The sequence below is a fragment of the Caenorhabditis remanei genome, chromosome IV (assembly GCF_010183535.1).
Source record: "Caenorhabditis remanei strain PX506 chromosome IV, whole genome shotgun sequence".
Classification (NCBI taxonomy): Eukaryota; Metazoa; Nematoda; class Chromadorea; order Rhabditida; family Rhabditidae; genus Caenorhabditis; species Caenorhabditis remanei.
Genome location: NC_071331.1, coordinates 20,059,986 through 20,078,562, shown reverse-complemented (window position 1 = coordinate 20,078,562; position 18,577 = coordinate 20,059,986). Strand labels below are relative to the sequence as shown.

At 35.3% G+C, this 18,577-nt stretch overlaps 2 protein-coding genes across 2 annotated transcripts; both read right to left on the bottom strand.

The window, feature by feature from the left end:
• Nucleotides 1–2,214: 2,214 nt before the first annotated feature.
• Nucleotides 2,215–3,483, bottom strand: GCK72_015344 (uncharacterized protein; the record flags this gene model as incomplete). Its single annotated transcript, XM_053730798.1, has 1 exon — nt 2,215–3,483. The coding sequence occupies one exon, from the start codon at nt 3,481–3,483 to the stop codon at nt 2,215–2,217; it is 1,269 nt and encodes a 422-aa protein (XP_053585570.1).
• A 9,905-nt stretch (nt 3,484–13,388) lies between these two features.
• Nucleotides 13,389–13,634, bottom strand: GCK72_015343 (uncharacterized protein; the record flags this gene model as incomplete). The annotated part of the gene is made up of 1 exon (XM_053730797.1): nt 13,389–13,634. The coding sequence occupies one exon, from the start codon at nt 13,632–13,634 to the stop codon at nt 13,389–13,391; it is 246 nt and encodes an 81-aa protein (XP_053585569.1).
• Nucleotides 13,635–18,577: the final 4,943 nt, after the last annotated feature.

Below are 18,577 nucleotides of genomic sequence, written 5' to 3'. Positions count from 1 at the left end.
TTTAGCACATTTATTTTTGTCTGAAAAGTCATAAAATTTTAGCCTAGGACATTGTGAGATCCAGGACAGCTCGGATGAATTTACCAATACAAATCTCAAGTTGGAGAAATGTCAAGTTCTATGAATTCGGAGATGAAAAAAGACTCCGAATAACTTCAAATTCACAGAAAAAGTGTTCCACATTACATCCCTGGCAAATTGAGTGTTTTTCCCAAAAATTTTTACCGCGATGTGTGATTTTTGAAAAATCGGTAGTGACCAACGATATTTTGCTCACTGTGACGTTCTCTCGACAGACACCGTTGGCACAATTCTAAAAACTTACTTTAAATGTGTTAATTGGTCGGTTCCATTCTAAAAATCCTGGTTTTCGGTGAAATTTTTCGAAATTTTTGAGATTTTCATCAAGTGAACCTATCATTTTGTGGAATGAAAAATACCTAAAGTTGAAATTTTTTGAAATTTCTCAAAACTTGAAAACTTCTAGAATTTTATCTTTTAAAATCAAATTAGACTTTCTAGTTGCTTATTATTGCCGTATGCACCCTTTTTGAAAAACTTGATTTTTTCAACTTTGGGTCATTTTGGGGGGTGAACCTATATTTATGTGGAGGACTGTATATTGTCAGTGAAGCGGATATGCTGAAGTGGCTGGAACGCATTCTTATTCAACATTTTATTGGGGATGTGAGTTTTTAAAAAATGTTTTATTTCAGCAAAACATGTTCCTAGACGAGGACATCGAGTTTTCTCTCGACAAACACCGTCCAGCAAAGAATTTTGGAAATATTGAAAGTGCTGAAGTGGCTGGAACAACTCGAATGCTCAATCGGTCTAGATGCTGGAAAATTGAAAAAATTGACTGACTTGTGGATTTCTATTTTATTGAATAAATAGTTTGGAGTGTATTTAAAAACCGGTGTATTAAAAAAGTGGATGATAATTTTTTGTTGAAAACTTTCTGAAACGGTATTTTTTTCTACTGTTTCAAGAAAGAGGCATAAAGCTGAAGTAAGTTCTGATCTTTTAATTTTTTAAAGAAAATCGAAAACTTGAGCATTTGCAATAGCAATTATTCGAAAACGGGATAATTTTTACGGTCTAGAAATCGGCCCCTCTTCTTAAATCGCGTAAGTATGAGCGTGCCGATTTGGAGTGGGTCAAACAAAATTAAATTCAAAAAAACCAGGATATTATTTATGCTACTAAATAATATCCAATTTTTTGGGAAAACTTTGGGAGTTGTTTCCGTGCGAAAATACATGAATCGTCACAAAAATAAATTTAAAAAATCGTAGTGAATGGGAGAGGATATTATCAAAACTCTACACTCAAAAAAAGATAACTATTTTGAAAACAAAATTTAAATATTTTTTAAAACTGAGTTTGGCGAGGTTTTCTGAGGAGTCGCGATGTTGGAAACATTGCAGTTCAACTTTAACATAAAAATCAATTTCACAAACACTCAAATTATTTCTTAAAACAAAAAATTTGTTCACTGTTTCATTAAATCATCATTATTTATTTTTATGTTATAATCTTTCATTACGATGTAATAATCATACATTTCTTGCAGTAAATTTTTAATGTTCTCGAAACAGTTACTATTCAAAAATTCTACTGTTTTTTAAAACATTGGAGAGTTGCCCGCGTACGAATACGGGGTGATAGGGTCCTGATAAAATAAGACGACAAATACACAGTTTCTTACAATAAATAAGGTTTATTGCAAGAAAATAAAATAAGAGAGCGTAAAACTTACAAAACAAAGGTAAAGCACCAACGCTAAAATTAGAACTAACTCTGAAAGCCAACCGACTCCAGAAACTACTTGTTGCCACGTGGAGTACACGTGTTCACGTGAACTGACGCGCTGAGGTTACGGTAAGCGCGTGAGGCTTTGGCGGAGTGTCGTTGCGTATTTATTGTGAGGACTCGGAGAACTACAGGGTTATGAGGGTACCTTGCCACCGGCAACTTCCCCCCCTTCACAAAAACCGGGCCCCGACCGGTTCGAGTACTCTCACAGATACGACTTACATTCTTCTCCCCTTATCTCACACCACCTAGCCTACACTCAGTCACACCACCCTAACATCAAAATAATCACAAAATTGTCTTTAGGAGACCTCAATGCAAAATACTACCATAATTTTACACTACTACTAAAACAGAACAATTAATTAACAATTTGGATTGTCCACCAAGATGACATCACTGGTGACTCCATTTGTCCTCCTTTATCCGTGGCTCCGAAGTCACCGACTCCTTTCTCAGTTGGGCCACCACCACATTCTCCGTCGTCCTCGCCTCCAGGAACTCCAGTAGTTGTTCCCACGTTTTGAACTTTTCGCCCGCACTCGCAGCCGAATCGCTCCACTTCACATGACCGGCAGTTATCCAACTCCGTTTCCAACTTTCCACCAATCCCGATTTTGCACAATCCATTTTGTATGGAATGATCGTGATCTCCTTCACTTCCTCAGCTAACTTTCGCACCAAGTCACCCAACTTTTGGTTCGTCTCCTCGTCCTCCGTGAGCTCTAACAAGAATACGATCGATTCTACATTCGCAAAATCGAATTTATCCTTCCACGTTTTCACCGCACTTTTCCGATACTCAAAGATAGACTTTCCCTTCACGCCGATTCTCGGAGTTATGAGAATCTTCGATTCTCTAATCACCGTCTTCTTTGGCTTCATCCCTTCTTTTTTCTCCTCCGTCACTGTATCCACAGCGATTTCCTTGCTCTTCTCCACCGTTTCCCTGTACGGATTCCTGTTTTCCACACGGATTCCCAGATTTCCTACCATGAAAACCTTCTTCTCCTCACTACTCGTTTTTTCGTCACCCGTCACTGTTTCCACAGCGATTTCCTGGGCTTCATCCCGCAAGCCATTCGGCTTACGCTCCTCCTGATCCAGCTTCTTCCTCAGTTTCGTCAGCGCCTTCTCCAGCTTCCTGACCTGAGCCTCAGCCACCTCCTTTCCTCTCTGGATTTTCCGGATTTGCTCCCCGAGCATCTCCTTTTCTCTCTGGATTTCCCGGATTTGCTCCCCGAGCATCTCCTTTTCCTCATTCCAGCACTCCGTCAACAAGTTCTCCTCGACTTGCACTCGCGCTGCCTTCGCACACGCCTCTCTCAACTCTTCCACCGATTCGAGCTTGAACTCTCTCATCACTCGAATCACCGATCGCGGCCATTCATCTCCTCCGATTTCTTCAAACTTTTCCAACAACTCTCTGTGGAAAATTCTCATCGGCTCCAGAATCGCATCCGCCTCCTGTTCGCTGCATTTTGCTGTCAACTCCCCGAGTTGCAACCTTGTTTCGTCCTCGACTCTGACGCTGCTAGCGATAAGTTTAGTGAACTTCTTCACTTTCTTTCTTCTCTCCTTCACGCCCATTTGAGTTTCCACAACAATCATCCGATTGTCGTCTACTTTCGACGTTGACTGCTTCGACGATGTTTTGTCGCTCATCTTCTGCGTTGTCGTCCGTAAACAAAGTTTTTATCCAAAAACTGTCTACTTTTCGTTGATTTTCAATCGACGAAGATTACTTCGATTCTTCGGAGAATTCCTCCAAGTTTCCACGTTATCCAACGAAAGAAACTGCCAAAAACCAGTAAATTATTCCTCCGTTTATTCAAACCGCGGAAAAATAAACCAGAAAATTACAGCACAACAAGGAAGAATAACGAAAAAACTATTGACACGGTTCGGCCCCCAAGTTGCCCGCGTACGAATACGGGGTGATAGGGTCCTGATAAAATAAGACGACAAATACACAGTTTCTTACAATAAATAAGGTTTATTGCAAGAAATAAAATAAGAGAGCGTAAAACTTACAAAACAAAGGTAAAGCACCAACGCTAAAATTAGAACTAACTCTGAAAGCCAACCGACTCCAGAAACTACTTGTTGCCACGTGGAGTACACGTGTTCACGTGAACTGACGCGCTGAGGTTACGGTAAGCGCGTGAGGCTTTGGCGGAGTGTCGTTGCGTATTTATTGTGAGGACTCGGAGAACTACAGGGTTATGAGGGTACCTTGCCACCGGCAACTGGAGAGTTTTCTACTGAACCGATTCCAATAAATTTTTTTGCGGGTATCCGACTTTACTAGTTTGGGAGAATGCTGAGCATTATTAATTTGAGAAGCGAATTGTTCAGGATAAGTTGAAACAGTACAATTTCATAACTTCTCAACAGAAAAAAGTGTAGTGACAATCGATGATTGCGATTCTTGAATTTTTATTAGAAACTGGAATTTCTTTATTGTTATTGTAACAAAAGTCAGCAAACTTATTATTCAACTTTTTTGAAACTGCGAAAAATTGTCCCTGTCTCAATTTTTTCTCAACAATTTCGGTGATTGAATATCGTAAGTGAGTCCGGAAGTCGGAAGTCGGAAGTCGGAAGTGAAAAAACACCCGGAAGTCGGAAGTTGGAAGTCGGAAGTCGGAAGTCGGAATTAGATTTTTTCTCAAACTTTCAAAAACTCCAGGAGAAAAATCATGAAATTGCCGAAAATTAGTGGAAAATTAGTTTTTGGCTGAATAAAAGCCTATTTTCTGTCCTTTTAGACCATTTTTCCATGCATTTCTGTTTTCAAGTGCACTTTTCGAAAATTCCACAGTTATGAAATGACGGAAGTCGGAAGTAAAATTCCTTATCCGGAAGTCGGAAGTAGGAAGTCGGAAGTGATATTCCTTATCCGGAAGTCGGAAGTCGGAAGTCGGAATGGAAAAAATGCCCGGAAGTCGGAAGTCGGAATTCCATGCAACTTTGGTCTACACAGATGACTCATACGCATGGGGTGGCGAGTTCGTTCCCGTCAAATTGGACATTTTTTTGTTGCTTTTTTTGCTATGGGAAAGTAATTTTTTGAGGAGCTTTTGGATTTAAATGGAGGGAAAGACAGCGATTATGATAAAAAATTTGTCAATAAGTCTGCTTCGCATCTTGCATTTGAGAGAAAATTGAATGAAAATTTGGTCAAGAGCCCGTAAACTCCCGTTGGCTACGGGTCAAAAGACTACCGTAATCTTAAAATTCATATTTCATCATGAACGCGCCAGACCGATAGCATTCGGTATTTTCGGATTCGAAAGTTCGATTTGAGATTTGAATACCGCTCATCAGAGCTGTAAAATTTTCGAAAAAGGAAGTCGGAAGAAGGAAGAGGGAAGTAAATTTTTGAAAAAGAAAGACGGAAGAAGAAAGACAGTCGTAAGTGGCAAAAAAATTTTCAACGGAAGACTGAAGCGGGAAGTCGGAAGTAAATTTTCTAAAAATGGAAGTCGGAAGAAGGAGGAAGAAAGTGAAATGTTCAAAAAGGAAGTCGGAAGAGAGAGAAAAAGGAAGTCAGACATAATGGGAATGAAAGGAACCGGGAGACCATGTTTTCTGATAGCGAGGCCTAGAATAAATGGAAGACCACTACTCAAGAAGATGATATGTGAATAAAGACCCGTCGTAGCTCGGTTGTCTACAAAAAAATAATGAATTCTTGGATGATAATTTGTTAAAACACCGTCTTAGTCTGCCATATTCCGAGAAAGGAGGCGGCGTTGCCGCCGATCATTCAAAAAGTAAAAACTCATTTCGGTATGATCACTCGCCTTTTGGGAAGGGAAGAAAGAAGAGTTATCAAGTTCACGTTCTTCTGTGAGATTGTTTTGAAATGAGTAAAACATAGGAAGAAAGTTCAAATTGGTAAATTCAAAAACATCTCATTCTAAGTTCCATATTCTATCAGGATAGAAAAAGTCATTGAGAAAGTTTGTAGAATTTGAGTCTGAAAAGGAGAGATTTTACAATTGTGCTTTATCGGAACGAACTGTTCGGCTAAGAAGCGCCGCAGGCGCTGTAAAACTGAGAAGGGTGGTGTAGGGAAGGAGGTTTAGTCGCCGTTAGGCGACGTAAACCGACTGGTTTTCTAATATACTTCATGATATTTGTCGTTTTTAAAAAAAAATATGTGAATTGATGACTGTTGCCCAGAATTAATTTAAAATTTAAATATATCGAACGAAAACTAAAAATAACCATTTCAGTACACAGTGGGCGGTAAAGGAAGGAGTATCGTCCATTTTAACAAATTGCGTATAATTAATACAAATGATTACTTTTTCTACGAAATTATTTCGATTTATCAATTTTTCATCAAATGACTACCATTGGATGAAACATGACAGTTATCAGAAACAGTAAAAAAATATCTGTTTCTATTGAATCAAAAATACAAATTTTTTAGCTCTCGAACAATATGTCTCTAGAAGAATCAGTTGATTACAAAGAATTTCAAAAATTCAGTCTGTGAATATTTTACGGACATGAGTCGATTCAATAGAAACAAGTTTCGCAAAAAAAGCAAGAATAATATCAGTTTTCGAATCGAACTCTTATACGATTTTCCAGAAAAAGTAAAATTTTGGAATATTTATGTTGAAAGTAGTAAAAACTGATATCACTGGAACAGTATTTATAGTTTTTAGATCAGAGAATTATTTTTTAACTGTTTCACGAAAGTTGGGTAAATGTTCTAGATATTGTCAGTCGATGTGCTCTTGGTCGATAAAAGTATTTTTCACAGTTCTACTATTTTCATTCCTAAATAACTCACTATCAGATTTTTTTAAACAAATATCTCTGTTTCTCAAAAAATTCAATCAAATTTTGACTTTTTTCTTCAATGACGGATTTTTATTTTGATCCAAAACATCGATGTGTTCAAAGAAGTATGTCTGTTCAAAACCTCTTAAAGTTATAAACATTAAACATTTTCCCACTCTCAAATTTTCGTTGAAAGATTCTAAAACTCTGTTTTTTTATAGTCATGGAAATATCTTCATAATTCAATTTTTTCTTCTGTTTCTGAAAATTTATAGCATCACTTTGAGGTTTCATAACTAATTTCAGCCTGAATTTCTTTTTTTTACACCTAGTTCCAAGACGATTAATTCTTTTCCCTGGCTTTCTGAATTGATTCACATCAAAAATCTTAAATTTTGAAATAGTGGTGTCCTCTTTCGCAAAGTGTAAATTTTTTGTAAACACAAGAAATTTTACTGTTTCTTTGAAAATTCAAAAAAAAAACCAAAGTTGCTATTCTTAATTAGGCTCTCCATTTGCCCTTGTACTTCAACAATAAGCTCGGCACAGTTCTTACAATTGCGCTCCACCGAAATCCTCTTGAGAAATTTCTCTTTTTCTCTGCGTCTCTCAATTTCGCACGCAATTTTGTTTGGTTTCGGTAGAGCGCGGTAGTTAATAGCAACCACGATGATATTGTCCGAGGCATTGCATTGTTGAAGTGAATGAATTGACACTCGGAACTTGCGATTAAATTGGAATTATAATCAGAACCACCAAACTTATTATGCAACTTTATTGAAACCGCAAAAAAGTAGTCCTGGTCCCAACAAAACTGAAAATGAAACTGAAACAAAAAAATATGCTCACTGTTTCACGAAACAAGTCTATAATTGTATTTTTCTGGTAGTTTAGTACGATTTTATCAACCTTCCCTTCAAATTGACATTGAATTTTCTAGAACACCATTGGTTTCCTAGAACGCCAAGTACTTACATTTCATGAAACAATCATTATTTTATATAAATTCTAATGTTTTTAAAAACCTAAGAAAGTTTCCTACGAAATCGATTCCACTAACTTCTTCAGTAGGAGAACAAATTTTTGAGGGCGGGTCTGAAGTTCAAATTAAAATTCGAAGTCCACAAAAGACAAGTCTTCTATATTCTGTTTTGACAATAGTACAGAAAGCCAAAAAACAGTTTTCGATGTTTTTTTTTGAAACAGCAAAAAAGTTGCCCTTGTCTTTTTAGTTTTTTGTATAAATTGGGAAAAGTAAAATGAAATTCAAAGTAAGTACACATAAACTAGCACATCATTCCAAAAACAAGTAAAACAGAATAAACACAGATATGAAGAAACATCAGTGTTAATTCGAAATTAGTTTTTTTCCAGAAAAATTGAAACAGAAAAATTTTCCAATTTTTTTGAAAATTGTATTTTTCGTTCTTGTTGGCAAAATTAAGCCTCGTGGTGTTCTAACACTAGTAATTTTGACCTATGACGACTATTATTTTTTGTTCATTAGGAACTTATTATTAAAATAATCAATCAATTTGTCCTATAATAAAAACCTCATCGTCTGAATTAATATTCAACAAGATTTCAGTAATTGAAGGACTGTACTTCTGATACTGAAAACTATTCTCTAATTTATTTGAAACAGTGAAATTAATGTTCCTTTATCGTTCATGATATTCAAGCAAAGTTAAAATTGTTTAATAAGTAAAATGGTTATTGTTGTGCAGAATTAATTTAAAATTCAAATATTTTCAAATAAAAACTAAAAACTAAAAATTTCAGTACACAGTAAACACAGGACGGTACGGTAAAAAAAGGGGGTAGTGTCCATTTTGACGAATTGCTTATAATTACTGCTAATGTTTGCTTCTCCCACAAAATTATTTTGATTAAGAGGCGTTGTCTGTAAGATGAGGATTCCTCTTGGCACAGTTGCAAAAAGTTGTTTCAATACAAACTCTTTTTACAGCATATGTACCCCTATGGTAGTGATTCACAAACAATATGTCACCAGTCCCCTATGACGTCATCATGGGAAAATATGCCCAATAATCGACTTTTCACCCAAAAATTCATAAAAATTTAAATTTTGCAGATAACCTTACGAAACTTTCGGTACATGTTAGGAGTGTTTTTGACTACCCTTACACAAATTTCCAGCTCTCCAGACACCCCAGAAACCGTTCAATTAAATTTCATTTTCATGTTTTTTCAACTTTTCTCGAAAATTCCCTCTAGAAGTCCTCAAATTTCAAATCGTATTCGTATTCCCCGCTAAAAGTTCTATTAGGTCCAATTTGAAACATCAAAAAGTAGGGGGACCATTTTGAGATATTTCGATTTTTTCAAAAATCACATAAGGGTCCCCCCTTATGAAAATTTCATTTTTGAAAAAAATTTCAAAAAAAAATTAACTTTGAAAACAATTGAAATGTTGATAAAACCCTTGAAATAAGTCACTCACAAAATATAAGATCTTAGAAATGTGTTTGAACGGATTGCGTTTTTTTTTGATCATCCAATTTTTTCCAGTTTTTTTCCGTTTTTAACAATAATTTGTACAGAAGTCCTCAAATTTTATAAGATATCTTAATTCCTTGCAAAATTTAACATATATTTCAATTGACATCTTTAAAAAACAGGGGGACCATTTTGAGATTTTTCCATTTATTTCGAAAGTCAGATAAGGGTCCCCCCTTATGAAAGAAAATTTTTATCAAAAAAATAATTCAACTTTTTTTTGATGCAAAAAACGTTCAAACTATAAAAAAATGTTTTCGATATTTTATCGATGTTCTCAACGTCTATTACATCAAAAAAAAAAGTTGAATTATTTTTTTGATAAAAATTTTCTTTCATAAGGGGGGACCCTTATCTGACTTTCGAAATAAATGGAAAAATCTCAAAATGGTCCCCCTGTTTTTTAATGATGTCAATTGAAATATATGTTAAATTTTGCAAGGAATTAAGATATCTTATAAAATTTGAGGACTTCTGTACAAATTATTGTTAAAAACGGAAAAAAACTGGAAAAAATTGGATGATCAAAAAAAACGCAATCCGTTCAAACACATTTCTAAGATCTTATATTTTGTGAGTGACTTATTTCAAGGGTTTTATCAACATTTCAATTGTTTTCAAAGTTAATTTTTTTTTGAAATTTTTTTCAAAAATGAAATTTTCATAAGGGGGGACCCTTATGTGATTTTTGAAAAAATCGAAATATCTCAAAATGGTCCCCCTACTTTTTGATGTTTCAAATTGGACCTAATAGAACTTTTAGCGAGGAATACGAATACGATTTGAAATTTGAAGACTTCTAGAGGGAATTTTCGAGAAAAGTTGAAAAAACATGAAAATGAAATTTAATTGAACGGTTTCTGGGGTGTCTGGGGGCTGGAAATTTGTGTAGGGGTTGTCAAAAACACTCCTAACATGTACCGAAAGTTTCGTAAGGTTATCTGCAAAATTGAAATTTTTATGAATTTTTGGGTGAAAAGTCAATTATTGGTCATATTTTCCTATGATGACGTCATAGGGGACTGGTGACATATTGTTTGTGAATCACTACCATAGGGGTACATATGCTGTAAAAAGAGTTTGTATTGAAACAACTTTTTGCAACTGTGCCAAGGCCCAACACAAACATTCTCACTCTTACAGATAATGCCTCTTAATCAAATTTTCCTCAATACACTACCAGGCTTTATACTGACGAAACATAAACGTTTTTAGAAACAGTAATTTGTCAAAAATATCCGTTTCTATTGATCACAAAAACAAATTTTTCTAGCTCCCGATCAGTATGCTTTGGCAAAAATGAGTTATTTACAAAAACTTTCAAATATTCAGTTTCACAGAATCTGCGAATGTTCTACGGATATTATTGATTCAGTTTCACATTTATTGCTTTCTACTAATTCCAAATAAAAATTTACTGTTTCAGAAAAAAAAATACAGACTGTTGAATAAACTGTAACCGATTTCCAAGTTTTCAAAACAGAAACTGTTTGGAATATTTATGTTAAACGTTGTTCAAAAAACGGCTACCACTGGAACAGATAATTCTCTTTTAAAAACAATTTTCTCTGTTTTCTTAATGACGGAATGTTCAATTGAATTATTATTATGAAACATCGAGTTATTCAAAGAAGTCTATCTTTTCAAAACCTCTGGTATGTTTTTTTTAAAATAAATGTTATTGTCGCAACAAAAAAGTTCCGACATTTTTTCCCCCTCGGTGTTTGCGGACTCAAGCCAAAATTTGATAATTTTGGCTTGAGTCCGCAAACACCGACGAGGAAAAAATGTCGGAACTTGTTTATTTCGATAATATATTGTGATTAATTATTTCTTAAAATATTTTTGAAAAAACTTGAAACTGAGTTTTTATAGTGAAATTATTTTTTATTATTTAATTTATTCTTCTGTTTCAGAAAAATTATAACATCACTTTGAGGTCTTATAACTCGCTTCGGAGCGATCTCGGTGTACCCTAAATAATTTTCTCTTTTCCTTGGCTTTCTGAATCAAACTCATATAAAAAATCTTAAATCTTGGAATAGGGGTGTTCCCCTTTAAATAGAAATTTCGTTTTGCTGACAATTATTTTACCTTTAAAAAAATTTCGTTACTTTAGCTTCATTCCTGTTTGTTGTGAACAATAGAAAAAATTACCGTTCCAGAAAATGTTCAAAACAGTTTTTCAACAAAATGTTTCAATATTTCGGTATTGTCTCTGTCACGTAGCTCATTTTTCAATTTAGTACTCAGTTCTTTAGGTTTGAGTGTAACTTTAAAACAAAAATTCAGCATTCAAATATTAATTACAAAAAATACAAGCGCAATCTCGTAACAGTTGATTCAACAGGTAAAACTACAAAAATTTTGAATGAAAGAGTAAAAATTTTTACGCTGCTTTAAAAAAGTGTTCTCTGATTTTTAAGTGATCCTGTATTCACAGTCTAGCAAATACAGCTTTTTCAAAATCACGTTTGCTTACCTATTTCTAGTTGACATCGCGAGAAATACTAAAATTTGAGCAGTCGAGCGCCAACAGTTTTCCAAGCATAGATTTTTTAACCAATCGTTTCTTTCAATATTTTGAAACCGTAATTTTCTCAAAACTGATCGTTCGATATATTTTTGTTTCAAAAAATCATAGTATGCAACTTACAAATACAAAACTTTAATGCAGCTCGCAAAATCAAATTTGAACAATTTATCAGAATGCTACATAGCTAGAAAACAGTTTAAGAAAGCATAGTTCTTTCTGTAGTAGTTTTTCACCGAGTATACTAATCACTTTGCTAAAAACAGTTTACTGTTGCACTCAAATCTGACCTTATTCAGTTTTTTTTCCATACTGTTAATATTTTCGATGTTAGCTTTTCAAATCAGTTTCATTGCTTCATTGCTGACCTCCATTTTTATTATAAAAACGTGTTAATGAGTCACGTAAAGTTTTGTGAGCGAATTCAATGGGCAATGGAATGAAGACGGAAAGTGATGAATATAATTGATGGAAAGCTGAAACTAGAAACAAATTCCAAAGACAAACAGTTGTTTCATATTTTTCTAGCATGATAAGAAGTAGACAAAAAAGAGAGAGGGGACCAACATTCGTACTGAATATCAAGTTTTTCGAAATTATAATTTTTGTATCATGAAACAGTAAAAATAAATCAAATTTTTTTTTACAAAATAAGATTTTAAAAACTGGTTCAGTTTAGTTAATGCCAAATAATTAGCATTATATTCATTGTCTTATCTAAATTCTAGAAGTCATGGTGTTTTGAAATTTTTTGGTAAAAAATAAGGTCCGAAGTATGCTCAAATTAAAATTGAATAATACGCTCGAGAAAGTAACAATAAATTTTTTGCGAAACAAAAAAATTAAAAATAAGAAATGGAAAGCTTTCTCTTTAGTTCAACGATAACTATGTTAGACACTATTATCCGTCTTGTACAAACTTTTTCAGAATGTTTACTGTTTCAACTCAAAAAAAGAATATTTATTATTGAATTAGGCTAGTAGAGTGTCGCCTCGCGAGACGAAACTCGCAAAATTCCCGATTTCCCGGTTTCGGCTCGACTCGGTTTGTCCCGGTTCGTCTCGCACTCAGTCTCGGTTCGGTTCGGTTCGTCTCGGTTCGGTTTGTCTCGCATTCGGTTCGTCTCGATTCGCAAAAAGTTCGGAAAATTCATTTCCCGCAAATTACTCGCAAAGTTCACAAGACAAAGTGAACTATTCGTTTTTCACGCGTTGATCATTTCTACCGTTGATTTTCTGAAAATAATAATTTGGTAATTAAAGTCGTGAACTTTTCCGAAATAATAAAATAAATTTCAGAAAAAATAAGTGGAAATGAGATTAGAAAAAGTTCACGACTTTAATTACCAAATTATTATTATTCCTCCCCATTCGGGTCGGTATAATACATTTTCCTGTTTCGGTATCGATCGAATAGAACAGAGAAGAAAACAATTAATTTACAGAGTTTATTACTTGTTTTTAGGCTTTAGTGGCGTTGTTTTTGGTAGTAGTTTTGGTGTGGTCCGCGAGGCGCGGACCACACGTACAGATGTAACAGCGGGGGATTAGTGAACAGCAAAACAAAAACAGGTAAGTAAATTGATGGCACCTTTGGGAGTGATGACACGTTGATGGGGGGTATGAATGACACAGTGGTTGAGAGTTGGGATCAATGGGATGAGAGGAAATCGAACAAAAACGAAAGAAATCTTAATCTACGGATTTATACTATTCATGAGGATGGGGATCGCGGGCGTCTTCTCAGCTCTCCTCTTGTTCCCTGAGTCTTTGGGTTTCGTGGAGATATCGTTCCGGGCCTCGGTTGTTCCTCCACCTTCCATCTTCTCTTGTTGACTTCTTCTGGAATCCGCTGTCGTTGCTGCTCTCCTGAAGTCATCGTGTGTCCCTTGCTGTCCTGAAACGTAGCGGCAACCTCCTCGCGATTGACGAATAGACTGATTTGACGAGTGATCGGCATGCTTGATGATTGGAAGGCGACGAGCTCGTTTTTGTTGTTTTCCTCTCCATCTTGACATCAGCCGTTTCGGAGTACTTCGTGGCTGATCATCTACGACTATGTTCTTCCCCAAAGCGTGTTGCTCGTTCTTCGCCGATCGAACTGTCGTTTTGAGCGTTGAAATCGGCTTCTGATGGCATTTTCTCGTGAAGACGATCGGCAACCTGGAGTCTCGATCCTTCTGAAAATAACTCTGCTTATTCCTCGCCTCTCTGTCTCTTTTCGAAGTGCGTTTCGTGGGTGGGGACTCTAGGGTGGGTAACGAAACGCACGTAGAATGATTTTAATTTCTCTGTTTGCCGCCCTGTTAACATTCGTTCGCGGCAAGACCCTCGCCCATAATTGTGAGCGCCTTTAAGTCGCACACTCTGCGTCTCTCTCAAAAAGCGCGGTTCTCTCTTCCTCACAGGAAAATAACTATTTTCAGAAAATCAACGGTAGAAATGATCAACGCGTGAAATACAAATAGTTCACTTTGTCTTGTGAACTTTGCGAGTAATTTGCGGGAATAATTTATTTTTTACAGCGCAACTGCGTCCGAAACTTGTGATTTTTTCTGTTTCAATAAATTGAAAAAATTAGTTCTATTTTGTATAAAAATGTTCCAAAAAATCCCCCAGAACAATTTACTCAGAATTGAAAGAATCTAGACAATTTCGGGAATTAGTTGAAGAATGTAAAATTTTATTTTGTGAATGTTTTGCAACAGATTTTTTTTCAAATTTGAAAAATAAAGTTTATCATCCAAAAAACATACAAAATATGTTTTTTTAGTTTCTAATCCTATAATTTTTGACTTCGGTCACACTGATCAAACTTAAAATAAATGGAATCGACTGCTGAAATCAATTAGTCTAACAACAATTTGTTGAAACAGTAAACATGAATAATTTCCGAGTTTCAGCGTAGAAGCTATTCATACTAGAGTCATGAAACTAGATTATTGTTAAAGCAAGAGTTTCAAAATAATTTATTATACGCTTTAGAAAATTGTCTGATTCATTTCCAATATTATTTTGCAATTACTTTGAGACAGTACTTTTTTCGAAATTGAAAAAATATTGTTACCGTTTCAAAAAATAACAGAACGTAAATATGAGTGCACAAGGATAACAATACCGGTTATTAAGCAGCTTAATTAAGCTTCTACAAATGAATTATTCTTGATGACAATTAAAAAATATTTTGGAACAGGACATATTTATAACTGAAAAAATATTTATTCTGTTCAAAATTTTTCACTGGTGCACTTTTCTACTTCATGTTTACATCTGATTAATTACCTTGTTAATTATGAAAAGTAGCAACCGAATTTTTAATTTAACGTCCAATGTTCAAATTTCAGTGAACCAGAACATTTTACATTGAAACATCTTTTATTTGAGAAATTCGATGTACAAGTCGAAATCGTTTCATTAATCTTACTATCAGTTTATCAACTTCACTGACTTTTCGATCTCTTCTGGAACAGTAAATCTCTGAAACAACACATTTTGCTCATCATATATAACTTTAGGCTTATTTTGAAACAGAAAAAAAGTGTGTCCGGAATACTGTTTTTCGCCAGGCCTCAAAAATTGGAAGTAATTGAGCTGAAGATAATTATTATGTTTTATTTGCAAAAAATGTTTTGCTTAAGTTTTCGAACCATCCATGTCTTTTAGATTGATCACAGACGCGTTATTGCGGAATAAAACATACATTTTTTGAAACAGAAATTTTTTGAAAAGTTTCAGAACGTGATTTTTAAAAATAATTTTTCTGAACTGAAGGCTTGAGCGTGTTCATAAAATGCTATATATTCAATCAGAGTTCAATTTTGGTCAGTTTTAGAAAAGAGAGGTCAAGCATCCAAATGAGTTTAGCTCCCTTCAAAGGTTCTTCTGAAACAGTAAATTTAATTTACTAGATTCTCAACTTAACAAATATTTTATTTTTTATTCCGGGTATTGAAAAAAACTTATATTAAAAACTGCACATACGGATTGCTTGACAAAATGATAATAATAGCAAATTAACTGAAGCATGTTTTCTAAAGTTTAGAAACAGAAAAAAAATTGTATTATTTCAGCAAAAACTGTTCCTAGACGAGGACAATGAACATGAGGCTACTAACGACAAATTTCGAAAGTGCTGAAGTGGCTGGAACAACTCGAATTCTCAATGAGTCTAGATACCAGAGTTGTACGAAATGCCATTTTTCAGTTTCCGGAATCCGGAATCCGGAACCGGAATCAAATTTTCGAAATTCGGAATCCGGAATCCGGAACGGGACTGACAAAAAAACCCGGAATTCCGGAATTCGGAATGATTCAAAAAATTTGCAAGGCTAAGTGATTTTTTCGAGTGTTTTCGATGATATATAAAGTTTAAAACTACTTTTTAAAATCAAAACCGAAAAATTATTACTATAGCTGTCTTTTAAACACAAAGCAATTTCAAAGTTTCAACTTCTGTATTCCGGAAAAAGGAAACTCAACCGGTTTTCCTCCTCCACCCGTCGCTTTATGAATCTTTTTTGTATTAAACCCAAGTAGGAAACCAATGGTTTCCAAATTTGGTACAACGATTTGTGCCACTTTATTTTTATTTTTGAGAAGCTATGCACAAATCTTGATTAAATCTTGATGAAACATAAATATGTTTCAATTTATTCAACTACTGGTAGACTTTAATAATCCGGACTTCAAAATATATGTCGAGTGCAAGTTATATGTTATAAAAATGAATGTTATGAATGATTAGAAGTGTTTTTAAATTTTTCCATTTGAGAAACATTTTCTAAACAATTTGAGTAATTTTTTTCAGTTTTATCCAATATAAACGACCTGAACTAGAATTAGTTGAATAACAAATTTTGGTGAAACAGAAATACTTTTTTCCCAACAAAGAAAGTTCGAAAAGAATTGAGAAATGTCTAAATTTTTATCAGTGAAGTCATCCCCTTACTCTACCAGGTTTATCAAACTTTCCAAATTTGATGGAACCAGTCGGTTCACGTCGCCTAACGGCGACTAAACCTCCTTTTCTACACCACCCTTCTCGGTGTTACAGCGCTTACGGCGCTTCCCAAACGGTTGAGACTATAGAGGTTTCAGAATTCTCTCCAACTTCTGCATCGTATTTTTTAAAACTTGTTGGTAGACTTTGTTAGCTGTAAGCAGTCCGTTCTGGTAAAGCATAATTGTAAAATCTCTGCTCTTCTGATACGATTTTGATTCCTCAATCCTCTATTTTTTTGAAATCTGTGGCGAAGAAAAAATCTTTCACGTCCCCACATGGGTTCTAACCAACTAACTACAGTCAATGTTGCCTAACTTGTCAGAAAGGGTTCCTGAACGCACCCGCCTTCATCATTTGAAAGTCGAACAAAGCTTTGAAATATAGTGTTTCGTTAAATGAACAAACTTTATCCATCTTTTTGATGTAGTGAGGATCTGGTTATGCATCAGTAGCAGCTACTCCAAGAAGAGCTCACTGGCGTGTCGACTTTTGAATGATTTTGAAGATGGATTTCGGAAATCCATTTTTTCGTGGTTTTTCTGACTGTTTTGGCTGGCCGGTAACAGACCGTCATTGGCCCGTTAGCGATCGTTCATCCGCCAGTGATTCACCACTCGATTCACCGCTTTGTCGACCGTCTCTCTTTCTTTTTTCGCTGTCGATTCCCCTATTCCCTAATGCTTTATCAGTGTTTCTGCCCCCGAAGACGTCACTTTGAGAATCTTGAAAAAAAAACGACGGGAATCGCGAAGGGAACGTTTCTGCCCGGGAAGTCACTGAAGCCGGTCTAGAGCTTGTTTGGTCATTTTCATACTTGCAAATTTACGGCTTGAAAAAAAGGTACCTATTTTTTACCAAATTTTTTGAATTTTTTTGAAATTTTACATTAAAAATTTCAATTTTTTGATGCATAACTATCTTTTGATTGAATTCTGAAGTATAGTCAAAAATTCGACATTTTTGGGAAACAAATTCAGAATTTCGTTCAAAACTTCAGTTCAAATTTTTCAGCCGGGCCTTCGGGATGGGCCGAGCCTCGGACCGGACCCGGCCGTGGAAATTCTCGTACCGGCCCGGCCTAGCCCGTTGCAAGTATGGTCATTTTCGACTCGTTTTCACTTCTGATTCCGACCCGTTTGGTGTTGGTCCCTCCGAGCTCCACGCTACCATTCGATGCTGAGAGATGACCACATCTTCATCTACCTCTTTTTCTGTAACAATCAGCCTAAGAAGAAGAAGAGAAATCCTAACCCAAATGGCTATTGGCATTTGAAAAAATGGGTAATAATATTTTTAGTGGGTCCATCTCCCTTTACCTGTGTTCAGAAAACTGCCCTATCATTTTGTGATGTCTGTCAATCTGGAAACAAACGACACTGTCTGAATCCTCTAATTTTCTGAATCCAATGATAACAACAATAGTGTCTCGTCGTCCCGTATTTTGGCAACAGACAACATGTTCGCAAACTTCTATTTTTCCGAACCTATCAACAAAAAATCAAAAAACTTTTCTCGTCACCCGGGATCGAACTTAAAACTAACTGTAGTCAACGACGCTTAACTTGCCAGATCGGACGCGGCAACACGTTAACCCGAACCATGCGGCCACGAAAAATGCAAGCCGAAGAAAGGAAAGAAATGACGACGCTTAGGCCGACAGTTTCACGCAACTTTTTTCGTTTTTCATTCCCCTATGCTTTATCACTGTTTTTGGCTCAGAAGGCGTCATTTTGAGAATTTTGAAAAAAGTAAAAGACGGGCATCATTAAGAGAAAATTTCTGATCTTTTGGTCTAAATTTGAAGAAAATCGGTTCAGTAGGAAGGGCGGTAGGATCGGCGACATACGGACAAACATACAGAATCTGGTGTTTGTTAATAGTAAAGATATCAAATTTTTGTG